This window comes from Anopheles coluzzii, chromosome 2, assembly GCF_943734685.1.
Source record: "Anopheles coluzzii chromosome 2, AcolN3, whole genome shotgun sequence".
Classification (NCBI taxonomy): domain Eukaryota; kingdom Metazoa; phylum Arthropoda; class Insecta; order Diptera; family Culicidae; genus Anopheles; species Anopheles coluzzii.
This window is the reverse complement of record NC_064670.1, coordinates 25,339,530-25,365,080: the sequence shown is the minus strand read 5'-3', so window position 1 is coordinate 25,365,080 and position 25,551 is coordinate 25,339,530. Positions and strand designations below refer to the sequence as shown.

Here is a 25,551-nt window from a genome sequence, read left to right as displayed (position 1 = left end):
ACAACAAAAAATCAGGGGGACAGATATGAAACTAATCAACTGTTAGAATTCGTTTAGGGGTACGGCGAATGACTTTATGCTTCGCGAAGCAAATATGACATTATACGGAAAAATGAGAATTTCCACACTGAAAGCATAATTAATCAACGTCACGAACGGTATTTATCCAATCATTTTAAGTAGACCGTACCCCGGCGTTAAAGCGAAATAGTTATAATTATTTTAAAAGCAACCTGATGATGACATTTTTCAAATACACGTTTGTTGATAAATTGTTCGTCATCGTGCGTTTCTTTTTGGGCCCCATTTTTTTGTGTGTCGACCGAGCGCAGGCCAAAACACAACATCCTCAAAAACTGCACCTGATGCATAAACGGGCCAGCCTCTTCTAACAGCACCTGGGCTAACAGGAATTCATTTAGGGGCAACTGCATCGATGCGACGCACCTTCCTTCGTAACGAGCGACTTACGTTAGCACCGAAACCGACGAACTGCAACAGCAGCACAACGCCAGCTTCTGCTTACACACAGACAAAAAACTGCCCATCGATAAGTATCGACCAATTTCGATCGAATGTGAAACTAATTTCCGCACGCTGTATATGCGCGTTTGGCGATGTAAGGGAAAGCGGGGCAAAATGGGCATGTTAAGCAGTTTACTGAATATTCCTTTGAATATGCCACAAAACACAATTTTTCTTTCATTATTGTATGCCTCCACCATTTATCTATGGATTAAAATTGCCACATAGAATGAAAACAACTTAAAAACAATAAAATAATGTAAAATAAAAGTTGATGTTTTACGAGAAGCTATTTTGACACACGGGGTAAAATGGGCATAGCCCTGGGGCAAAATGGGCATATGTAAACAAACATGTGAAACGTCAAAACACTGGGGCAATATGGGCCACAACAACTGCGCTTAGGTAATGGTCTATGCTTTTGCGCACGTTTCATGAAATGTATTTTTCGTTCTTTCTTTTGATTTGCTGGTCAGAAAAGCCCTTAAAATTCTTCCAAAAATATGTTATCAAAATTATAACAGTTTTTACACGTTTAAATCTACAAAATCGAATGTTTTGAAGCTGTGCCTGTTATCATTTTTGAGGCAACAAATACAACACCATAGCCTCACCAAGCGCCGTATGTCAAAAGCATCTGCCCATTTTGCCCCAAGAGTAACTGCCCATTTTGCCCCACGTGTAGCATTTTTGTATTTTTTGTTATATTAGTAAAAATACGAATTCAATCGCCTTGATTGCTTCAGACAAATTGTAAAGAAATATCATATCTTTAAAAATATATCATTAAAAACTTCAACGCATCCCTGTGACACACGTTTAAGCTTATTTTCGAAGTGGCAAAAATTACATCAATATGCTGCTAAACCTTATTTTGCATTTTTCTTAGTTATTTGTTATGTAAGGGTTATGAAACTTACATGGTGTTCATAGAACACTCTAATGAATACATTTTGAGCATTGGAAAGTATCTTTGTAGTCAAATAATGCTTAAATAGAGGGTGCCCATTTTGCCCCACATGCCCATTTTGCCCCGCTTTCCCCTACATGCGCCCGAGCCCAAACCACATGCCACCATAATTACGCACCAGAATTATCAAACGCGGATTCCCCGGAGGTAAAAAAAGAGTGCTGGCTGCGCTACTCGTTTGTGTTTCGTCGCATTTCTTTCTCCTTTTTTAGTTCTTTTTGCAGCACACTGGTCGTTCCGCCTTTTTGCGTCACTCGGCAAACCCCAGCTCCGGGCTGCGAACCAAAATGGTTAGTGCCGCTTGGGTCCGTTGGGCCAAAAAGTGAAACTCCGTTAGAACAAAACGAACAGGTGGCTTACCTCCTCCCTCTGGCGCGGTGAAATGTGTCCCGTGCCGGTGCTGGAGCGTACCGCCAAAGAATGGTTTTGTATGTTCTTTACGTTGCGGTTTTGGCGTAAACTTTCGCCAGGCACTGGAGTTGAAGAGAACTTTGCTCTTTGCCAGTGGTGGGAAATGAATTTAATATTATTTCAAAACTGTACTGGCCTCGGGACGTTGAGGCGGCACAGTTGCTGTGAGACAATTTCATTAAAATAATTATTTTGCTAAAGTGCAATGTACAATTGCACTTTTCTTTAGAGATAGAGAAACCCCTGTCTACTTCCTCAACACGGTAGTTTGAACCATTTAAGAGCAACTTCCACACGGCATGTGCTACGTCAAAGTAAGGCTACGAAAGAAGTTACTGTTGTAAAAAGATAATATCCAACCGGCCGTACTTTGTCATCCAATTTTTTGCCTCGATCAGCACAGTTTCGCCCCAAACGGAACGCGCGTACGGAAAACAGCAAGCTTGCCGTAACCGATTTATGCACATTACAATGAAACGTACAGTAGTAAAAAACAGAATCTTTTACCATTGCCGATTGCCGAGACACGCTTCACCGACGCAGTTGTTGGATCACCAACCACGACAACAAAAAAACCGACAACCCGAGCAGGTGTTTTGCACGTGGAACACAACAACACAAAGTCCCAGAGTTCAACCGTGATTCTACCGTGCTGGTGATCTGGACCTGCCCTGTAACACCGGGCCCGGGACACGTCGTCCGTTCGGTTCAGACAACTAAGTCGTAAGTCGGCCAAATCTCGTGATACAGAAGAAACAGAGGGTAGAGAAAAAAAAACAAAATCAACGCAACCAGCAGGACCACGAGGTGCAAACAACACCAAAAACAAACTCGTCCACCAGGGTACGCGGCGGAGACATACGCGATCGCGGGCAGGTGCATCCAGCAGCGGCTATTCCAAGGGTTTTGTACTCTCTCACTGTGCGCTCAGTTCCGCTCGTACGCAACCGACAACAACAGCAGGGGCGAAAGATTTCAGTTCATCGTTCCCTTCTCTACCTTACCTTTAATACGCTTTATTACCGACACACTTCACGCTCCCCCTCACGCACTACACAACCCGCATATTCTGGAGCGAGATCCTGGATCTCGATCAATCTCGAGTGACCACGTGCGTCTTGAATATCTCACTCTCGCGCCTTGATAGTTTTTCGGCTATGTGGAGGATTGTTGTTGGCTCGCTTTGTTGAGTTGAATCTGTCGAATCGGCGAATCCTGCTGCTGCTGTGGAGGATGGTTAACTCCCGATTTTGCCACAGACCCCGCAGGCACTCGCAGTTGGACGAATCGCAGCCGGCGATTACGATGATGATATTCGATTCCGGGGCCTAATTAATGCGCCCGTGGTAGTAGTTTGATACCAGATGCCTTTCTTACACACCCAAAGGAAGGGAAAACGAGGGCTCGAGCGTTTGAGATTAGAAGCAATACAATGTCTTGACAATATTGCATTAAGGCACAGTTTGCCCGCTCCTTGTCGACGCGACATCTCATTAACCGTAATTTTTCACACATTACGACTTAAGGTCATTTGACAAGGGATTAGAGGGCTGAGGATACCTTCGGCTGCGTAAATTTCCCCACCAGACAAAGCTCGTTATTGTTTTTAAATTGCAAATAAATTACAATTGCTCAAGCAACACAACCTTCGATCCTCTAGGTGGATTCGTGAAGCAAGCCAGCAGTACCAGCAGCGCATCGTAGGCCAACAACTTTTACCTGCCATTCGTCCGGCTCTTTGTTGTGTATGCTGAAGCTTTTATCAGTGCCCTCTGCGCCAGCACGGACAAAAAGAGCAGATGTTCGACAGGCTTCGCTGTGTCGCTGTGCCAGGGCTATAGAAAAGCCGGAGAAACCATCGAACGTGACGAGGCTTCGGCTTGGCCGTAGAGTAGGTTTCTCGTGGCTTGCCTTCGCTCGTTCCTTTCGGAGTTCCCTTTTGTCCTGGAGAGGCTTGTTCCCACCTGCTCGGGATATCCGATATTCCTTTCCGTGCATGCTTCCAACGACAGGCAAGGATTCGTTCCACCTTCCGTCTAGTCATTCCCCCTGTTTTTGTGCGTCTCGTTGCTTCGATCGTAGTTTTTCTTTTTTCAAAAACTCAAGAGCGTCTAATGTTTCCTACTCCTCACTAGAGCAGAGTGGAAGCTCATACATATGATCACTTACGATGAGTCCTTCCCCTAATGGGCTCACACTAAAAAGGAAGAGGAACCGACGTTCCTATTCCACACCCACCATACGCGTATGTGTGTGGAGTAAGAAGACTGTCAAGCATCCTATCACACCCGCACCGGGTCGCGGGGAAAACAGACCTCTCCTGATGACTGTGATCCGATTTTAACTACATTATACGGTCGCCCCCGCATTTAGGTCCTGTAACACCGTGCTAATGATAATAATCCCGCCGTCAAGTGGGCTCAAAATAATAACAATAATGCATTACCGAGGACGTAATGTGCTCAGGGGGAAACGGCGAAGTATCTTCCACCCGCGTACTCAGTATCACGCTCACGATGACAGACACATACCACCGTAACACTGCGTTCACTTATTGCCCGCACTCGTCATACCTTTGGCGGCGATGGTGAACCATTTTCCGTGATTATGAAGGAATTCTATCGCGTCATGCTGCTGCTTTTTCATCTAATGGAACGCACTCAAAGCCTTCCTCCCTCCCCATATCAGCCCAATGACTGATTCAATGAGCTGCGACACGGATACACGCATGCACACCGCCGAGCAAGTCACCACTTTGGGGATATTCATTTTTGATGAACTACATTTAACAGCGGGAAGAGGGTAGTTTAAAGTTCCACGGGCTTTGAAAAGGCTGAAAACACCCTTTTTTCGAGCACTTTTAGGGCTTTTTAGCGCTAACATATGAAAAGTCAAAGCGTGAATGTTGTTCATATCTGGTTTGATGCTCGTTGTTAACAACTCGCCGTCGTCGTCGATGCAAATCACACTGGACAGATGACAACCGCAATTAACGAATTGCCAGATTTGAACTCCGGCGTCTCTTTTGAAGACCACTGCCTCGGTAATTGGTGATTACAGGGTTTCCCACGATTTATTGGTTGGTTCCCACGATTTATTGGTGCGTTCCCACGATTTTTTGGTCATTTCCCATAATTTTTTGGTAGCAACCCACGATTTATTGGTCGGTTCCCAAATATTATTGGTCGGTTCCCAAATATTATTGGTCGTTTCCCAAATATTATTGGTCGGTATTATATTATATTATATTTGGGAACCGACCAATAATATTTGGGAAACGACCAATAATATTTGGGAACCGACCAATAATATTTGGGAACCGACCAATAAATCGTGGGTTGCTACCAAAAAATTATGGGAAATGACCAAAAAATCGTGGGAACGCACCAATAAATCGTGGGAACCAACCAATAAATCGTGGGAAACCCTGTATGTCTGTGTGTGTGTGTGTGTGTCTGTGTTCACAATTCGCTAAACCCTTCAAAACCCCGGCTTACGACAAAACTGACGATCGTATAAGCCGGGCTAAGACGTACACACGCCCGTACGGCGAATGCTAATGTCATTACCACACGACGCTCGAGTGAGCAAACAAGAGAGTTCCACAACAAGAGTGACAACGACAACGCGGGCAACACAGTTTCGAGTTTCCTTCTGGCCTCGTGTGGAAGCGCCGAAAATCGCTGTACCGAGAAGAAGTGAAACGACATCGGGGAAGATGGTGTGGTAACGGGGTACGTCCCGGGATGGGGGGCAACGCAACGTGGAAGGTTTGTTCCTTTCGTTCTTGGCAGGGTGTAACGGCAAGTGTCCACCAACCAGAGGTTTAGGTAATGGAGCGTGAGGCAACAGATGGTGTTCTAATGGCTTTTGTTCGCCAAATCTGGGCTGTATCGATGTCGATAGTGTGCAACCGTATCAACTTACCCCGATCAGATTCTCCAGCTCGCCTAGCCACTCGTTCAGCAGCTTCTCGGGATCGTCGGATAGACCCGCCATGATGGGTGGTGAAGATCCTCAGGATAATATTGTCTAGAAGTAGAGAAAAAATAGGAAATTAGAGCCATGTCATAGAGAGGAGGAGTAATTTATAGGAAGAAATTAATAGCGCAAAGAAAAAGTAGTCTTTTTTTGTCTCAAACATACTTTTGACACTGACATCATTCAAAAGTTTCAGCTGATTGCCCAAAAAAAATTGTAAAAATGCTCTTTGTCCCATCTTGTGTGCTCATCACTGTTCATTCGTCTTCTCTGTGATACACTAGCGACATCTTACGTTGAGATGTAGTGCGGATTGCATACTTTCATATTAAACGTTCGGCTGCAAATTGCATAACTGCAGGCGTTCTTAAGCGAACTCTAACCAATTTACAGTGCGTTGTGTAACATTTCGCCTAATTTATGCGATTTGTCTGAAAATGGGCTTAAGCACGTAACAGCGCTACGACACTCCCAGAACAAAGGCACGTGGTAATTAAATTAATATAATCTAAAAAGCACGCCAGCCTACTATTTGGGCAGAATTGAGCTGAACGTTTATAATCACATTACCCGCTGTGTATTATTCTTCCATTACAATTTGGAATTCAAACGCCTTTTCTCCCCCCGGAACCGATTCCACTCTTTCTCGATTACTCTTTTCGCCGTCTTTCGATAAATAAATAAACGGTTCCGGATGTACACGACGTTCTAGCCCCTCCGGATAGCCGTACTTCGGGTGGAAAGCGTTTGCATACAGACGGGAGGTCCAAGAGTATGCGCTGCTCCCCGTGTCCCACCATCAAATAAACCTCCCCCCCCCGTCATCCTATCATCCCAAAAACTCTGATTAATTTCAAGTTCCTTTTCCACACCAACGCAAACCCCTACGCAAACACTACCAGTTCAAATAGCTTGTAGGAACTTTGCGTGGCCGTGCGCACCTCGCCAGTTCCGAATGCAGCGTGTCGGGACGGGCGGCATCCTTCCCTGGCTGGGATACGGGGGAAGCCTTGGGAGCGTTCTAGACCAACACGGTGTATTGTTTACACTCCGCGCAAGCTACACACTGTGGCTAATTTATCAAAGTATCTTGCAGGCGCGCACACACACACACACACACACGAACATAGCACATACAAGGGGGCAGAGCGGTTGATCTACATCTAGAACGTCGTAACTGGACCAACCACTGTTGCACCGGGTGGTGAGTATGTGTGTAGAGAGAGGGGAAGAAAAAGTAACGGCCCACAGGGTGCGTGTAGTATTGCGCAAAAGTGGAGCATATACACACACACACACAATTGCACCGTTCAACAGAGAGGGAAATTAATAACTTCCTGCCCACTACTACTCGCACGAGGGGGGTGTATTGAAGTGCATTCCAGCGCATACGGGCAATGCACACTGTACGCATAAACACATCGTTGGGAGGAGCAGCATCGACGGAATTCGCGCATCTTCGCCTCTGCTCTGCTCGGCGAGAATGTGAAGAAAGCACGCACCACGGGATGGTGGGATGAAGAAAACGGGAGAAAGGAACACACCACGACAAGCACTAGAACACGCACGCACGATGCGTTTTTGGTGGGGCGATGATTTATATTAATTCGTATGCCGTTCCTGCCGCACGTAGCGGAAAATGGCCGGAGAGCATTTTCAGTGGACCGCAAACACTACGCAAGGAATAAATTTAATTCATTGCGTTTCGCACAATTATAATAATTTTTCCTTCAGCCTATTGGTAATGCACAGCGCGGCACACACTGGCACACACTACATGTCCATTACAGCTGGAAGCACTCTGTGGCCAGGATTTATGTCGATTTCGCTTGCAAAGGATTTATAGCGCTGCTCGCCGTAATTTTCACACGCAATCGAGCACTACTCACTTACGCGCGGCCGAGTGGCCATTTTAGTATTCCACTCGGCAGCAGTAAAGGAATTAGGGCTCGGGGAAAGATCCTGACGACAGCTTAAGAGCAAGGCTGTGTCGTCCGTACTTTGGAGCTATGATTTCTGATAAATGTGTCCCCACCCGTCCGCCAGCATTTGCTGATGCCCTCACTCGCTGTGTGCGTTGCATTGCGCATTCCCGCAGTGATAAGCTTGCTTCGCACGGCGTAAGAGGTTTCAAACTGGCTGGAAAATTCAAACACACCCCGTGCTGCACAACTCCTTCCAAAGTGTAAAGGCAATTCGTAGCAGCGACATTTGCATAGAGAAAACATAACAACCACCCTACCGTTTCGTTCCCAATCTTACCAGCAAAGCAAGCACGCAATCAACTCACGCAGTTTATGGTTTACCGCAACAGAACTGCCACCCATTCTCTGCTCTCCCCGCTTTGCTCTATGTCAAAGAGAGACAAAGAGACTAAACAAAAAATAAAGGAAAACATTCACAAAACCTACCGTGACCCCTAATCTGTGCAACAAATAGAAAAAAAGACGACGAAAAAACACACACAACACCTTTCTACTAAACTGGTTAGCCCTTAAGGCGTTACGGAAGGGCTCCCCCGTTCCTGCGCTTGCCGTTCTGTGGGTCCCCCGAAAAAAGTGGGTCGTTCGAGAGGAAGGCCAACTGCCGCATGATAAACAAATCACTGCACATCTCACCTTCCGAAAGCTTCCGTCGTTGCAGGCTGACACAAAAGCCTAACACACACACAAACACCCCAGCCCAGAAGGCTTCTATGTTGAGCGTCATCGTTAAAAGCTGCAGCACATCTTGCCTTTCAGGTTGGCTCCGTAAAACGTCACCACAAGAAAGTTTACGGCCTAGCGAGAAGATCGTTCACGCAAGCCCCCTGGCACAAATCCTGCCACAGCATCTACCTGCCTGCCTAGACACAACGGAATCCATCATCCCTAGATTGGACACTGCTGAATGGTGTGAGGAAAAGTGTTCGTCCCCCGACAGACAGCCAACTCTCCTCCGGCTGACGACTTAATCCCGACAACGTTCCGACCGGAACCGGCCATCATCGATCGAGAAGCCATTGCGAAAAATGGGACTTGAGAAGGAGGAGCAGAATGATGGTTGAGTGACACGGAACGAACGGTGGAATGATAAACGGTGCATAAAATTAAAACAAGCCTTCGTCCGGGCCGGTATGGACGGCTCCGGGGGCACAATGACTATGGGCGAGAAGAGCCAGCGGCAACTCATTTTCAACTCATCTTTGTATGAGAAAACTGGGTTACTTTGTGGTCGGGGTGGAAATGCGCGTGTGTCACCAAAGGCACATCCCCACGCGCCTTTCCATGACCATATGGAAAGTGCCCCCTCGAGCGGTGGACACAGCACGCGGGCGATGAAACTTTAAACGCAACTGTGACATAGAAAATAGGTTCTCTTGGTTGCTGATGGGCTGATGGGTGGGGTGAGGTGGACAGCGCAAAACACAAAAAAAGAGAAGATCAATAATTGGAAACCCATTTCGCTAGAAACAGTTTGGCCCAATTAGAGCCAGCAAGAGCCAGAGAGACACAGCGGCTGGGGGGAGACACTGTGCACTGTGCGGTTTTGTGTGTGGCGTCGTTTTGTGGAACGAGGCAAAAACCTTGCGCCTTGCGGAGAGAACATGGCCCTGAGGCACAACAATGAAAGCACAAGTATGACCTATAACACAGTGCCCCACACACACACACACACACACACACACACACACACACACACAAACAAGCGCGGAGTAACATGCCCATGCCTGGCACACCAAGTCGCTTGTAGTGGGGGCTGCTCTTTGCTTGCACGATAGCTGTGTTTAGTTAAACGGCCCAGCTGGGGGGGTGGCGAGCTGGCAGCATAGCAAAGAGCTGTAATGAAAAGGCGAACTATAATTTGGAGGCTGCCTGCGGAACGGAACATTATCTTCGCGTGGGGGCATTTTCCAAACGGTTTCTTTCTAAGAGACAAGCGACGAACTCCGGGCGGGGGAGCGCTGGGCACTGAATAAACTGATGATCATCGGCTGCCGATCGGATAGCATGTCATTATCTCGAAGGTTTGGTGTTGGAGCCCTCTCCCTCTGCCAGTGTGTTAGTGTGTTATGAAGAACCTTGGATACGATACACCACTGGGCTCTGTTTTCTTTGATGTAGCATTCATGAGCTGCGATGGCGCTTTATCTAATACCCAGCAACGAGCAAGACAGAGAGAGAGAGAGAGAGAGTTAAAAGATGGGTGGTAGAGACACATAAGCACAAGCGATGATAATAATTTCCACTGCAAAAACGGTGCGCTGATAATGGAGATGTTGAAGTTTTATAATCATGCAAACTTGCATGGCCTGATAAAGGCGACTGTGCGACCAACCACCACCGGCACTGGCGCATACATTACGCATCCATAAACGGCAGCAGCATTAATCTCCTACAGAGAGCAAAGGAGAGGGACGCGATCACTGGTTCAGCATACTGTCACCGACTCGGAAGGAAAGCAACTCCCGATGGCAGAAGCTTCACAGAACTGGAGTGCACACACATACCAAAAAATGGTTCATCTCTTGTCACTTTACAAACCATGCGTCACTGTAGACCCTTTTGCACTGCTTACCCCGTACGAGTGGAATATTTACGAGCGCAAACTAACGTCAAATTGCAGCAGCAACGAACTAAGCAGATCCATATGTGGGGATCTTGGCGCCGTCGGCTTACTTTTGCATATGGTGCCAGGCACACAAACTCGCACGCTAGGTTGAACGTGCGGCGTGTACTTAAGAGAGCACACCACACGGTACACGCGCTTTCTGCGAGTGCTTACTAACGCGGGTGCAGCCCTGGGTCGCTATGGTTGGCGCCTGGCGCACGGCGGCATCGGCCCCACACGCAGCTCGACACACTCCGAGCTCCATTACGCCACCGACGGAGGGAAAAAAATTATAGCACACAAATGCAAATCGCAAAAGCGGCTTCCGACCGCGGCCTGGTGACCACGACGATCGACCCACAGAGAGCGTAGTGAGAGGAGTTGGAGTGCTGAAATAGCAGAGGCAGCGGCTGGCGCCATCTAACGGATGGAATCGCATCGTAACGAGCGGACCAGTGAAATGAAGCCATCATTGGTGGTGTACTCGGTAGCGCTTAGTCAGCCTCCGATGGTCGATGGTCGTATGGGAGCCTTTGGAACCTACACACAGTCACACACACGCACGCGTAGAGAGCCGACCTTGTAAAGTCCCATTAGCAACGATACAATAGAGCGGAGTGGCTGAACGACGTCAATGAACAGCAGCAGCTAGTGTAAGTGACAGCGGTAATGGCGGTTAGAAGCTGCCTCACTGACGCGGTGATAGAACATTAGCAACGAAAGGGGCAAGTCATTTCTACACAGGTGGGAGCAGCGCGTCATTAGATAGATGATGCTGCAAGGAAAGGCTATGTAGTTCCGGAGCGATGATGGACAGAAAATGTCACACCAAGGACGGCTCCGTGAAAGGGATTACTTCATCAGCGCGCCGCTCTAACGTGTCGCTAACGAGGCGATGCTAGAAAGTCAGAAATTTTGCTTTCCTGGGAAACTGTGGTCACACCCGGCTGCGCGATGGACGCCGTGGGGTCAGTGGGTGTGTGGGAAACGTGCTGGAATTCACTTATCCCGGATAAGAACGGATTAGAAGGAAACGGGCAAAGCATTAGGGCGGGATTATCTACGCTCACGATTGCTCTGTAATTTGTGGGGTAGTGTCGTTTCTGTCGTTTCCTATCGTTTTCAAACTTTGTTGTAATTAAATACTTTAAAGTCATTTCCATGCTGAATCAATCCTCCTACAAGCGGAAAAAAGACTGCTCCCTCTTTCTCTTGCTCTCTCTCTCTCTGTCTCTGTCTCATGGCATTTAATTACAATGCAGCGGCCACACAATTCTTGCCATTCTTTTACCCATTCCACTGATAATCGGCCTGCATTCCACAGCCCATTCCCATTAGTCGGCGTGCAATGATGCTCCCCGTTTCCCAAGGGATCCCTCCCCGCAACAATGCCCACATCAATCAAGCCTTCATCCCCCATATTCCCAGCACTTCCAGCGCGCTAACAAAAGTGTATGCGGGTGTGTATGTTGCTAATGCGTCGCCACTGCCGCCGCCACGGAACGCATATTTGCAACGTCTGCGATTCAATCAAACGACATCAAAACACGCGATAATCTGTTGACGGGGCGTGCGCGCGCGCTTGTGGAAGCAGCCAACAGTCGCCCAGACTCCCACTGATGTTGCCAATTTATAGCGTGTCTGTGTGCGTTTACAACGCGCCACGGAAGCTGCGGAACGCCACCCGAGTGTGCTCGTTAATCACGTCGCGTGATGAGCACAAACGCGCGGGTCCTACACCAAACCAAAAGGCGGGTTGGTTCTACAACTGCGCCAAACTCAAACACTGTCAACGTTTGAACTTTGGCTTAACATTGGACTTATCGTGTGGTTTTATTTTTTGCTAACCACCTCCTTCTTGCACTCCCGTTGTTTGTTCCCACCAGCGACAGATTTCCTCGGACAGAGAGGTCCCTCAGTCAACCCTATCCCCAACAGAGAAACCCAAAACAGATGTGTATCAGATGGTCCCGCATGGCACCGGGGGAATGAATGTACCCCGCATGCTCCACACCACCACCATCGCGTGGCTTGCTATTAATTTCCTACTTTCGCTTATTAACCTTCAAGGAATAGACTTTTCACTGCTGTCTGGGCTTGACGCTCACTTTCCAGGCTGGCAAGCGGTGGGTTTAGAGTGCCATACGTTTGACTTTGACATGACCGGCTTAAGCAGGATTAAATGACGGGACGCCGGTACGAGGGGCTTGCCCCATAATGCTCCCTTCCTCCCCAATTAGTCCAGCTCCTTCTCTTGTAATTGAAAAAAAAGAGCTAAATGCTCGAATCATGTTTCAATTCCGTTCGAATTCTACGAGGAAATGCGAACACTAACGGCATATGGGAGCGAATAGGCCGGCATGACCTGCCATGTGCGAAGCATTCATCGGGATTCCATAGGAAAGTACAAGAAGCGGCAAGAAACTCAATGCAAGAACAAAATCAACTGTATTTCCCGGAGCAGTTGTTTTTTGGGTTTTACGCACCGTTTACAAAATGGTTTGCAAAAAGAATGCTTTGCATAATGCTAAGCAGATGTTACCCTTACCCGCTGCTACTCCAGCGGTGGCCTCCGCTACGCCCGTTCGAAGAAATTAGAAACCGAAAAGCATTCAGGCTCGATTGCGCGGCTAATTACTTGCTGCGCTGTAATTTCAACCTCCTTCCCGGATTCTTAGGCTAATTGAGGGTCCGATTGCATCGTTAATTGTTGTTCGAAATTCCAGTCTGCAACTACAACAGTACAGAAGCCACATAGCAATTACAAGCCTACAGAAAACCTTAAATGGGTGTTAAATCGTCTGAACATCGTCATCTACGCCTCATCGATGCAATCGTCCGCACCGAAGGTTTTCGATCGATAGTCGGAGTTCCGCCTAGAATCGTTAACTTTGCCTACCCCCGGCTACAAAAACGGCCCCGACGTGTTCCCCGTTAGTTCCACTCATCTCGCGACACAGAACGTCTTGGAGACAAATGGAACAGCAAGCAGCATGGCGGATGGAGCAACACAGAAAACAAACGCTGTAAAAATATCCCCCAAGCAGAACGAAATACCTCACCCACCCTAAGGGGGGGGGGGGGGGGGGGGCCAGGGAGTTTGTTCCTTTCGCTCAGCAGTAGTTCCCCAAAACAAACGCTACACGCTTCTTCAAAAGTGAGTGTTATGTTTGTGGCTGGAATCTCTCTGTGTGAAGGGATAGCGAAATCCCCAAGTGAGACATTTACCACCTTTCTAAGAGGGCATCCATCCCCCGCAACACTACGCTCTCTCCAGTGACTTTGTCGGGCGGACGGGGGTCCCTGGAGCGGTATGTTCACGATGTATTCTAATTTCACGACTACGCCTGCAGCGAAGGTTTACATTTCCGAGACCCGCGGACGATATCCGATTCCGCTCCTTTCCAATTTTTGCCCACCACGGAAGAATGTGCGCATTCCCGGGTGGGGTGGTGGTGGTGTGACATTTTGTGAAGTCTCGTCGTTGTCTTTCCGTCACCTCGGGTATGATGATGATGATGGGAAAGTTGGAATGGAAAGATCTACCAGGGAACAGATGTTCATTGTGTCCCGAAGGTTTTGTATTCTGGAACTTAGGCATAATGGTACAATTGCTGTTGCAAAACCTAAGAACAGTATAGATGAAGTCATCGAACAAGATTGGGTCATCTGAAAGCCCGCACACTAAAACAGTGATCAATTCAATGTTATGATAGAACTGAGAAGGACAATCTACCACCAAGCTCCAACCCAACGTCACAAAACCGTCCACCACCCTCTGCTAAGTGTGACGTCCCATCCATGTTGTACATTAACCACAACGAGCTGCATTCCGACATGCATGCTTGGTGCTGGTGGTACATGAAACAGTAGCGCATCGGATGACATCGGCCATCCTCTCCGGCCAGAAGGCACAAAAAGTACCCTATCCCCACAAACACACAAACACGCAAACGAAGATTGATGGATGTACGGAGGAGCATTGAAATGCGATAGTGCCTCCCAAGCGTCTGCTCACACGGCAGTGTGTGTAATAAGAGGCCACACACTCGCCTCCCCAAGAAACTCTCCAGTCCCAAAACAATGCAGTCGCAGCAGTCGAAAGGTAACCCTAAACTGCTTCAAAAGCTGACCGGGGCACTGACGTTGGAGTTGGAGTTTGGAAGTGAATATCTTCCCAGCAGCCCAATTCAATGGATGGTGACCCCTGGGGAAGGCTCAACAACAAAAAATAAACAAAACCTCTTATAACGTCTTCTGCTGAAATCAATACCCAAGATCGATGAGCATTATCGTGCTGTTTGGACAGTTCAATAGATGTCCCGTGCGAGCGAACACACAGTACCACACACAGCAACATCTTTTACGGGCCAAATCCCGGCCAGCACGCTACCGTGGTTCGTGTCCGCTTTAATGCCGCTATCTCTAATGGCCCCCCCTTCTGATGTATGCGTGCTGCATCTCATCATACGATAAATGATGTGCCAGTTCTTTCCACTTTCAATCAATACGGCTGCTATTGGCTGCGCCCGAGCGCATAAAATATCGGAACGGAAGGAAGCAGAGCAAAACACACACACACACACACACACACACAAAACAACGAAAGTGCAACTTTGTCGTTTGTAATGATTCGCTTTAAGCGGATCAGACCTCGCGTCCCGATGCACCTACGCATTTACGGGCGCGCGAGCGTATGCTCGTAAAGCGACAAGACAAATGCTCCCCCCCCCCCCCCCCCCCCCCGGGGCAACCCGCGTATAAACACGAAAAATGTCGTGCAACCCCGGCAGCGAGACGGCTTTTGGCTGTGGGGAGGGAGTGCTATTAATGGGGGGTTCGTCGTCTTCGTCACCAGTTTTTGGTTTGGAGCGAACGGAGAAGCAGGATGGAGGTAAAGGCAGCAAACGCCCTCCCCAAACACCCAAACGGAGCGCGGAAAGTGATTCCCGAGCGATCGTAAACTAACAACGATCGTAACTCACCCTGAAGCAGTACGTCTCCTTCCTTCCCCCACCTGCCTGCCTGGACGGACCCGCACGCCGACGAGGCAGAGCCGAAAAAATGCACCAGAAATGCAGGCACGAATCGATCGAAACGCGATCGCATTTTGGGGCACACAGTTGTCGTTGTTGTTGTTGTTCTGTTTTTGTCCCGTCGGCCATACACCCCCCCCCCCCTCCCCTCTCCCCCTAACGCACACCGATTGATCGTGTGGCCCTTTTAACTTTTCCAACGCGTCTCTCGCTTCACACTCGCTGTAGGGCGGGTTATTTACGCTTGGGCAAGCAAATTCTGCCCGGAACAAGGGCGACTCAGACCCATCACCTCCTCCTCCTCCTCCACCTCTCTCCCTCCAGAACGCATCTAAACGAGAAGTGCGTCGTCTACCTCCGTCCCTCCTGCCCAACAAAGCAGCAGACAAGGCGTACGCAAAAGCCGGGAGTGCAAACCCATGCGCGCGCGAGCGCATGAAGAGCACGCTCGTGGAAATGGGGTGGAGATACACTCCACGCCGACATTTGACACACTCGCGGCAGATGATCGTCTCGCGGGATCTTCTCCCATAACCATAACAAACATTACGCAGCGTCAAACTGTGCCGCAGCGGGAAGGAAAGCGAAGAAAAGTCCATAGAGTGCATTTCCGTCCGGTTTGCGAACAACCCCGTTTGAGGGGCGAGTTGGAGTTAAACCCAAGACAACACATCACACACACAGAGCGTGTTTCGATGTAAACGGCAACATCACTCAAACACAAACATGGAGGTGGAGGTGCGGCCCGGCTGGGGAAACTATATACGAGCGATAAAATTAATCCCGACACACACACACGCTTCCAATTCATTTTCTAATGTGTGGGGGGGTAAGAGTAATCTGCATGACATGGTTTCTAATTTTTGTGACTCTCATTCGTTATTTGTTTTTTTTTTTTGTCTCTCTTCTCCTTCTCACGTTCTGTGTTGCTTTCTGTCTTTCTACCCTTACACACACACACACACAGGGGAGCTCATTCATGCTCACAAATTTATCCAAATCCATCCAAATCCCGGCCGAATGGAGCTCCCCCTCACCCACTCGAAAGCTGCTCCAGTTTTTTGTGTGTATTTTTTGTTTGTTCTTCTTTCTTCTTTATGTTTGCGTTTCTCCGTTACTGTTAGCATCGTTATTGTTATCATCTTGATTTCGCATACTTTAAGCATCATCAAAAGGCAGTGCTTACATTTTTATTTGATTCCTTTTCTCGTCTCATTTCATGTTTTCGTCTTCTTGTTTTGTTTCTCTTGTTTGTTTTCTGTTTCTGTTTGTTTTCTTTTCCTCTTGCCTTTCTCGCTCTCTAAGCTTCGTTGCGGAGATTTGTTTCCTTTTTTTCTTTTTTTCTATTGTTATCTTCTATTCTGCATGCTCTTTATGCCGTGTTTCTTTGCCCCCACCTCCGTCCGTGTTCGCGGTGTGTTTTTGCTAATTTGCCGGCGCGATTTGTTTGCAGGTTCATTTGTTCAGGTTTCACCCACCTTTATCGCTTCCTTTTGCGTTCCTCGCGTCTACCTTTTATTGTTCTGTCATCATAAATTGTAAACTGTCTGTTTGCTGCGGTTACTGTGATATCGATGATATCGACGCTAAGGATCGGTGGTGTTGTCGGTGCCACAGTTTGGTTGTTCGATTGTTGCTCGTCTCTCGCAAAAGCATACAAATTTAAAAATCGTGATCTTTGTCCATCTTCAATACGGTTTTCCCGGCCGCCGCCGCCGCTCGGTGTGTTATTTATGACAGGCGACGTTATTTAAAGCTTTAATGGTCAGTGGGACGCTCTTTATACGCAAAACAAAGCCCAACCCAAAGGGCGCACGCTCCGTGTTTTGCTTCGATTTGATTGAACTGATGATGAGCCGGGAATGATATAACCAGTGAACCACCGAAAATGTCCATGGACCCGCGTCATTTCCTAGGGGGAGGACCCCGTCTAGGGGTCGCTTTGTTCCAGTGTATGCGCGCTTTTTTGTTGTTGTTTCGATTGGCCCCGCCGGTTCGTAAATTGAACGCCAAACATTCATATGCCTCCTCGTAGCTTCGATGTTGGATCCGTGGCAGAGAAAGAGTCGCGCAACTTCACTCGCGGTCAAACAAAAGTCTTCCGCTTTGTCCTGCTTATGCCGGACCGGTTCCCGCGACTCCGGTGGGGGGTCGAGAGGGTGAGTAGGATGGCTTGGGTGTGTGTGTGTGTGTGGTGCACTTAGAGACGAATCGACCATTGAACCATCTTTCTTCTGCCATCTCATCTTTCCCCGTCCCGTCGTGTGTGTGTGTGCCCCGGGTTCACTTTGCCCACTCCCCATCTTCCCGCTCCTCCCTCCAGCATCTCTTCCACGCTTCATCGAGCTTGGGAGGCCTTCGTTTGGGGGTCCTCTACTCTTACTCGTTGGCTCGTTTTCTCTCGGCCGGTGCCTCCTATTTTAATGTTTCGTTTTTAGTTTGCAACCAACCCTCCCCTCACCCGCCCATATTACAGCTTCCACACGCACACACACACACACACACACGGCCTACACACCATTAACGCCCTCCTCTGCCCCTCTTCCGTACGAAAAGACACACTCATCTACATACGCAAAAGCGTGAAGGCGCGTGTTCGCGCAGCTTTTAGGAAGAAACAAAATCACACAACCATACGCAAGCACACACACACACAGACGTGATTCGTAGCTGCCCTCGGGCTTGTTGTAAGGGGGAGCTTAGGGGGGTGGATAGGAGGGGTTTGTGGTCGCGACATGTAATAAAATAATCTCAACGACGGAACGGGGCGCCCGCGCGCTCGTTTGTGTGCGACGAGGCAACGCTCATTTCGTGCGCTTTCCGTGACCGAATGCTAACGACACAGGACGGTGGTGCGTTGTCCTACCCCACCTGAAGCGCCCCTCTGTGGGGACACTCCCGCTGGTCGGCACGGCACGGCATCTTATATATATATGTTTTGGTTTTTGGCGAACGCGAGAAGCGTGGTACGAAGTTCGCTCGCACTTTGCCGATCGCGAGTGGGCCACAATGAGGTGGAGAATGAAGGGGAGAACAAACCCTTTCCCTCATACTCCCCACCACTAGGAGGTAGGATGCTAACGTATGAGCAATAACAATAATCAACCGTGCAACTTCGACGGCAAACCCTGCTGCCGCCCTGCTCTCCTATCTCAATCGATCGATTGGTAACGCAAAGCGGTGGTGAGGGGTGGAAGGGAGGAGAAATAGAGAGGCAACAGCGCCAAACGCTTGATCAGCTCGATCCCTTTCCTTTAGTGTAGGTTTTTTTACTGCTTGCTGCTGTTGCTGCTGCTGCTGCTGCTTCACACACTGTACGCGACACATTGGCACCGTTCGAGCAATAGGCGTAGCACAGTATGCGTCACACAATTAGCATGCATGCACCGTTTGGCAGAGTTGTAACAACAGATAAAGAAAGAGAGAGAGAGATAAAGTGCGACAGGACATGCCATTTGATCTACAATAAATTATGGAGCGGCGACAACAATATGGTGGCAGAATTGCTTCACGCTGCATGCTAATTGATTGCTGCCGAGAGTGGCATCCAAGTCTTGTATGGGAGATGGTTGCGGCTTATTTCTGCCGCAGCTTGACAATCGCATGCGTAATGTGTCACGCTTTTGTCCTATTCTCTCTGAAAATGCATATAACATCGTTTAAAATCAATAGCTTCTGATCGCTTTAACAAAATCTTGTTCTGCAAAGCATCAATTGAAATTGAATTCACAACAAAGCATGTCCAAATGTTGCTCTCCATGTTACCAGTTTGTTCCACCAAACGATACAAATTCGCTTCAGAATTATTGCCATTCTACTCTACAGTCCCCTCGCTACACTACCTGCTACTCTTATCGAAAAACGTTAATTTGCCAAGCAGTGTTTTGTGTAGCACAAATTCGCTTGTTCTCGCTAATGGCCTTTGCCAAATGTGGCGCTACGAAGCGATTCGTCCGTTCCGCGCGTGGGGTGCTGCTTATCGAACGCGATCGGACCCATCGGCACGGGGGGCACGTGTTTTGTCACCACCGTTTGGTTGATTAGTTTATTGCGTGCCTTTGCTGGTTGTACATGTTTTATTTCTTTATGCATGACATTCATCGAGACCAACCGTCGGGGACGTAAAAAGTAAAGGGACAACTATATTACAAAAAAAAACAGTGAAATAACTGATTAGCAAACGGTGCGAGGCACACTGTACGGCTTCGCAAGGCTCGCGCCTTTGCGCAATGCTTTCGAACGTGCGCTGGAAGCTTCCAAGTGGCGCTGGCGAGGGGTTAAGCCATGCCAACGAAATGCTGGGCTCTGCCTTCACGAAAGGGAGATCTTGCGGGTAGACAAACGGTCCTTAGGAAAATGAGAGGAGGTTCGTTACGATCGATCGGCCGGAAAGGGCTAGTTACTAACCGGACGGGGGTGAAGCTAGGCACTTGGGAGTTAGCGAGGCGGCAAGCACTCTATGCGACACCTACCCGATGGGTCCCTTCCCCCTCCCCCCCCCCCTCCCCTTCACGACCAGCAAAGATGTCGTGAGCATGGATTCGGTTCACTTACACGTAAGGGATTATGCTGGCCGCTTTGCCACGGCGCATGTAGCGCACGATCTCGCGTTGTACTCGTCGCTTGTGTCGGAGGGATGGAAGGCATGAAGTGTGTTTAATGCAAAGCCCGCGCGCACGCTAGACCAAACGCCGAGAAGCATCGGCAGCGGCGACGCCGGCGTCCTGCTGGCGGTAAATGTAAATGAGGTAGAAAAGCGCTACATCCATATGGTAATCAATTTCACCGCCGTGGCCTAAAAACTGCACAAATATTGCACATCTCGCTGACAGGATCACTGCCGGCGGTAGGAAGTTTGCCCGGTGTGTGGCTGTCACCTTACCAAACGATCCGTCCCGGGCACAACGGGCAAGCAGCAGGGCAGCAGCAGTACACGGGTGGAATGCTAATCCATGCAGATGTTGTTTCCAAAGCAAAGTGATTCTTCATGTACGCTGGCGAAGCAAAAAGGCCAAAACCAGCAGTGGTAGCGTGAGCCCTACACAAGCTAGCAACACAATTCGCCAATCACCTGCCCTAGAGCGATTGATCAATCGCCGACGTAGCCGCTGCCGACGGAGTCCGGAGTCTTCCGAACAAAAACACCAAAAACCGGAATGCAGCGTGACTCGCTGTCTTTGCTGCTTCCAAGCGATCAGGAGCGGCCCTCTAACACTGTGCCCCGAAAATACGGTGCTCCGATTTTAAGCTATCTAAAGACGACAGAGCAAAGCCCACTGTACCCTGCCGCCTCTGGCATAGGAAACCGGACAGCCGAAAACGTGTTTGGTAGGGTCTTTCGGAGCCGTGTTTGTGTGGAGAGTCGTCCAGCTCCCAAGGTTTTGGGAGGGGAATAGATAACCGATCGATCGATAAAGCGATCATATTGATGTGTTAATCGAAGTGTTTGATTCGGAGTTTCCAGATACAAAAACCGGCTGTGGCATCGATACTCCATTATCCAACGCTCCAGAGGTCAAGAGGCGACATCGAAACTGAGGTAGCAGCGAGTAACCTTGGATCATCTCTTACTTCTTCTAACACTGCGCACACGATAAGAACATGTTTGCAAACAACTACAGCAACCAACAACACAACCCAACCTCCTCCTGCACGTACGTGGTCATCAGACCACCCGGGCAGAATAGTTTTGTAAATTTCCGCACTCCCTGAGAACGTTGCTAACCTCCCTTCGCCACCCTTGGATGGAACGTGTGATACATTAAGTTACATTTTTCTTAGCTTCCCGCTTTATGACCGGTGGCAGCATTTTTGCTTTTAATGGTAGCAAAAGTAAACTCCTCCACTTCCCTATCGTCGTAAACTTGCAGCCCCGCTGCAAGGGGTTTATACAAAACAGCTGGGGAGCTGCTGTGAACTATCAGTGCGACTATAACGAGCCGAAGTCACCGCAGCGGGCTTTCAGTGTGATAAGCGGTCGAGCAATGGGTTCTGGGTTGGAACTAAAACAAACAACCGGAGGCAACCGCTCGGGACGACCGGGGTAGGTATATCAGCTCGGTGACGTGCGGGAGTAGAACGAGGTTTTGGGCCATGCTGTTAGCTTCTTCAGCTTTCGTTGTTGTGGCTTCGGTAGAGCATGATATATATTTGATAGTTCTTAATAGTGAACTCTCTTTCTTTCTCTAATTCGTAAAACCATTCTAATGTGAACATTATTAATAGTACGTTTTTTACTAGGTACGATTATTAATTCCAACACATTGTTATCTCTCTTATCCGGTAGATTCCTCGTATACAGTACATGTCCGCCAATACCAGACATCTCAAATTTGAAGAGACTTTCAAATGCAGTTCTCTGCTTATTGTCAGACCATCTAAGGACACGTTTTGTTCTATCTTCTTTTCTGGTCTTGGATGCAAAAAATAAAAGATTACAAAACTTGTTAGAATTATGTCTGAAAACTAAAGGTATAACCAGGATGCAAAAAATAAAAGATTACAAAACTTGTTAGAATTATGTCTGCAAACATTATGAATTATGTTCTGTAGCATATGTTCAAGCAACGTTTTCAGCACATTATTGATTCTTCAATGTTCTTAAAGCTCGTAAGAACATTTCAATCTCTGCAATGTGCAAACCTCTACTTCACTCCGCTAGTCCCATTGGATTGCGGATAAGAGGGAGTTGACTGTACTTAGTTAATACCAGGTTTTGGAAATGCGTCATTGGCTTTGCAGCACCATTTGTGTGACTTAGAGCAAACCATATTTGCATTCCACGGTGATTCATTCCGCTGATAAGGAATTGCTTTGCGCTAACTTCGTAGACCCGAGCTCCAACGGAATCGGACGTGAATGCACTCAAACTGGGACTTTCCATCTAGACACCAAAGGCTCCCACTCATTAACTCAACGAGTAAGCAATTTGGAGTCTTTAGGAAGTTAAGTATGTTACATCTTTACGACCAACATCTTTAAAATTGAGATCTCTCGATCTTCCTCCTCTCCCGATAATGACCTCAACTGCCCCTGGTTGCAGCGGCAGCAAAAGGGTGATAAAATTGTTTACTGATCTCATGAAAAATTCATTCCTAAACACAACATTTTGGAATCCGTTCGCGACCCTCCAGGGATGATGGGAAGCATCGATCAAAAGAGAGAGAGACAGAGAAGAAGGTGCATTGACGATCGTGCGCTCGCATAAGCGTAGTCAATAAAAATTTTTTTTTTCAATCAAAATACCTTCCCGCCTGGCTGGCGAGCCTGGCACTAACATGAAGTTGATAATTTCATTAAAGACCCATCACTTTCGACACCGAAATGGTTCCTCCTTTCGCTCATCGGATGCGCCCCGCCGGTGGCTTCGACAGTCCGCTCTTGCATGGCTGCAAGATAAGATTTCCTCGACTCCAATGCTCAGCGTCTTTGGCGCGTTTAAGCGGTGTGAGGATCCCCGTGGTGCCTCTTTTAGTGGATCCTTTCTTTCGACCTCCCGAAGAGTCGTGTCGTGTGTGTGTGTGTGTGTGTGTGTGTGTGTGGGACGCGTGCACTGGGCCTGTTAGCGATCATCACGGTTGCAGTCGGATGCAGTTACACCTTTCGAACTCACCTCGTTCGATCCGGGTGTGTGTGTGTCGCTTCTTTCAAACCAGAACGCGTTGTCGATCGCAGTGTCGATTGGCGTTTTAAGGCCAGGCCAGCAGCCTCTTCCTAACAGCAGCAGCAAGCCCACCACCATACACACGTTCGATTCCTTTCTCCCCGGGCGCTTTCACACCTACTCATCTCGGGTTCGGACAATTATTCATTCACCCCGCTGCCCCGCTGGGCGGTGCCACAATCGGCCCACTTCCTCCCATTAATCGGCCCACACGCGCCACGGCCCCGGGGGTGATCCTGTGCTGTGCAGCAGAAACCGTGTGGTCGTGGTGCAGCCATATGGTACCAGCGTGGTCGTGGTGCACGATGCACAACCCGCTGCATATAGTGCACCCTTGTGGGGGGGAGGGTAGGGAGGAGGGGGATCGACCCACGATGCCCACACACACACACACACACACACGCACACAACTAAAGAGAGCATAAAGAAAGAAGAGCTAGGTAACTCCAAATTATTGTTTTCAAAATGGACTTACCACAAAAGTACTGCCAGAAGTCTGTAGCCCCACCGCTGGAGGACCAGCTAACTACACGAACGAATCCGGAACCGGACCAATGAACACACAAAAAACCGGCCCACTTTCCCAAATGGCAATATCACAACCTCTTCCAAACCTCTGCAAACTGCACCTAACGGCGGTACAGGGTGGGCAGACCACTTGTGCACATGAACCCGCCAGCAATCGATATTGAATTCTCTCTATCCTAGAGGGCCCTAGAGGCGCGCTCGCTTTTCTATTACACCACACCACTACGAAGGATGCGGCGAACACCACACACAAACACGCACACAGGAACAGGACCACACACACACACACACTTCACACTACGAGTGCACTACGAAACACTGCAGGATGGGAAGATCATGATGCACAGTCCAGGAATAAGGGGGAGAATACTACCGCCGCCGCACAAAGCCGAACGAGATAAATGTTGAGGAAGCACCAGAACAATGCTCACCCTCACGCGTGCCTCTTATCATTATGCGTCGCGCGAAATGCCCGGTAAATTCCGGCACAAACCACATACACACACACACAAGCACACGGGAACACGGGAATACTATTTTGACAACACAACAGCCCCCGGGGACTACCGCGTTATCGCGGCGGTTTCTTCACCTTGCTTTGGTGACGGTGGTTCTTCGCGCGCTGCTTACTACACAATACACTTGCCGTGGAGCTTGCACCATCCAAGCAGGGCTCGAGGTGTGTGGGGCTGTGCAGTAGGCGACGGTCAGCACTCCATAGCTTCCGTTGACGGCATTGGTGATGTCATGTGAACGAACGAGGGGGTTTGCTGGATGCCTTACGGGAACTGCCGGTGGAAGTGCAAAGAAGACATCTCTAAATTCAACACCAACGCGACGGTCACACACACACACCGACCGAGCTAATAGCACAATGGAATGGTTTTACATTTGTTGCCAGTATTTCCGCTCATTCGTGTTTGCCAAACGAGGAAATCTGCAATCGGAAACTGCACTCTCTCGCGCGCGCCCACACTTCCCCGCGATTGGCTTGCGCTTTACGGTGCGTTGTGTTTGGGGTGGTGGTGGTTGTTTTTTCTTTCTTGCACCTTCCACGGCTAGGCACGGTGTAGCATGAACACTGTTTCTTGTTCTGTGCAAAGGACGGGAAACAACTCCACAACCCCGCCTGGTTCTGCTGGTCCTGCACGGGTTGGTCGGGCACTGAAGGAATGTGTTGAGTTTTTCGGTGTCTACTACACTATCGCGCACTTTTCCCCAGGATAGCTCAAAAGCGCTCCAGTTCACAAGAATGTTTAGCACACCTTTTGTCAACACACACACACAATTTGCGTGCCGCGCTGTCTACCGCTCGCCCCGGAAACTTTGGATGGAGGCGCGCGCTGAAAACTGCTGGAAAAACGTTTCGTCCTAAACGAGGTGTATGTCTCGCCCGCTTGCTTTTCCGACTACCACCGTACCAAAAAGCCACACACTCGAGAGCAAAGCGCACGCACGTCCGCACACTGGAAAGCGTTGGCAGCGAGTATGCTGCGAGAGAGCGGCTGCCCTGCAGAGAAGCCGACACCGCCGACGCTGCGAAGCCGAAGCTCTTCTGCACGGCACGGTTTGCGGTGTGTGTGCGCGCGCGAAAGAGAGAAAGCATGCTGGTGGTGGTGGTGGCTGCTCGCTCGTATGCTCCATCATGCTCCAAACAAATAGACAAGCCCCCTCCTGTGAGAGCTGTACCATGAAGCTGGATGATGTATATGTATGTAAAATTTTATAGTTTCAATGTTTATGATTAGTTTAAATAGATGCTTATTGTAAATGTTAAATGAAAAATATCTGTAATTTTTCGTTCAACATCGCTCGACCAAATCAACACAGGACCACCAATCGAGCTC

General features: G+C 48.7%; 1 protein-coding gene across 1 annotated transcript in view; it reads right to left on the bottom strand.

Moving 5' to 3' along the window:
- LOC120947869 (ras-associated and pleckstrin homology domains-containing protein 1) overlaps positions 1-25,222 on the bottom strand; it is a 55,198-nt gene extending 29,976 nt beyond the window's left edge. The window contains exons 1-2 of the mRNA XM_040363668.2: positions 23,652-25,222; positions 5,834-5,938 (exon numbers count right to left, since the gene is read on the bottom strand). Coding sequence (XP_040219602.2) covers positions 5,834-5,905 — 72 coding nt within the window. The 5' untranslated portion in view covers positions 5,906-5,938; positions 23,652-25,222. The remainder of the gene's footprint in view (positions 1-5,833; positions 5,939-23,651) is intronic.
- Between the last annotated feature and the right edge of the window lie 329 nt (positions 25,223-25,551).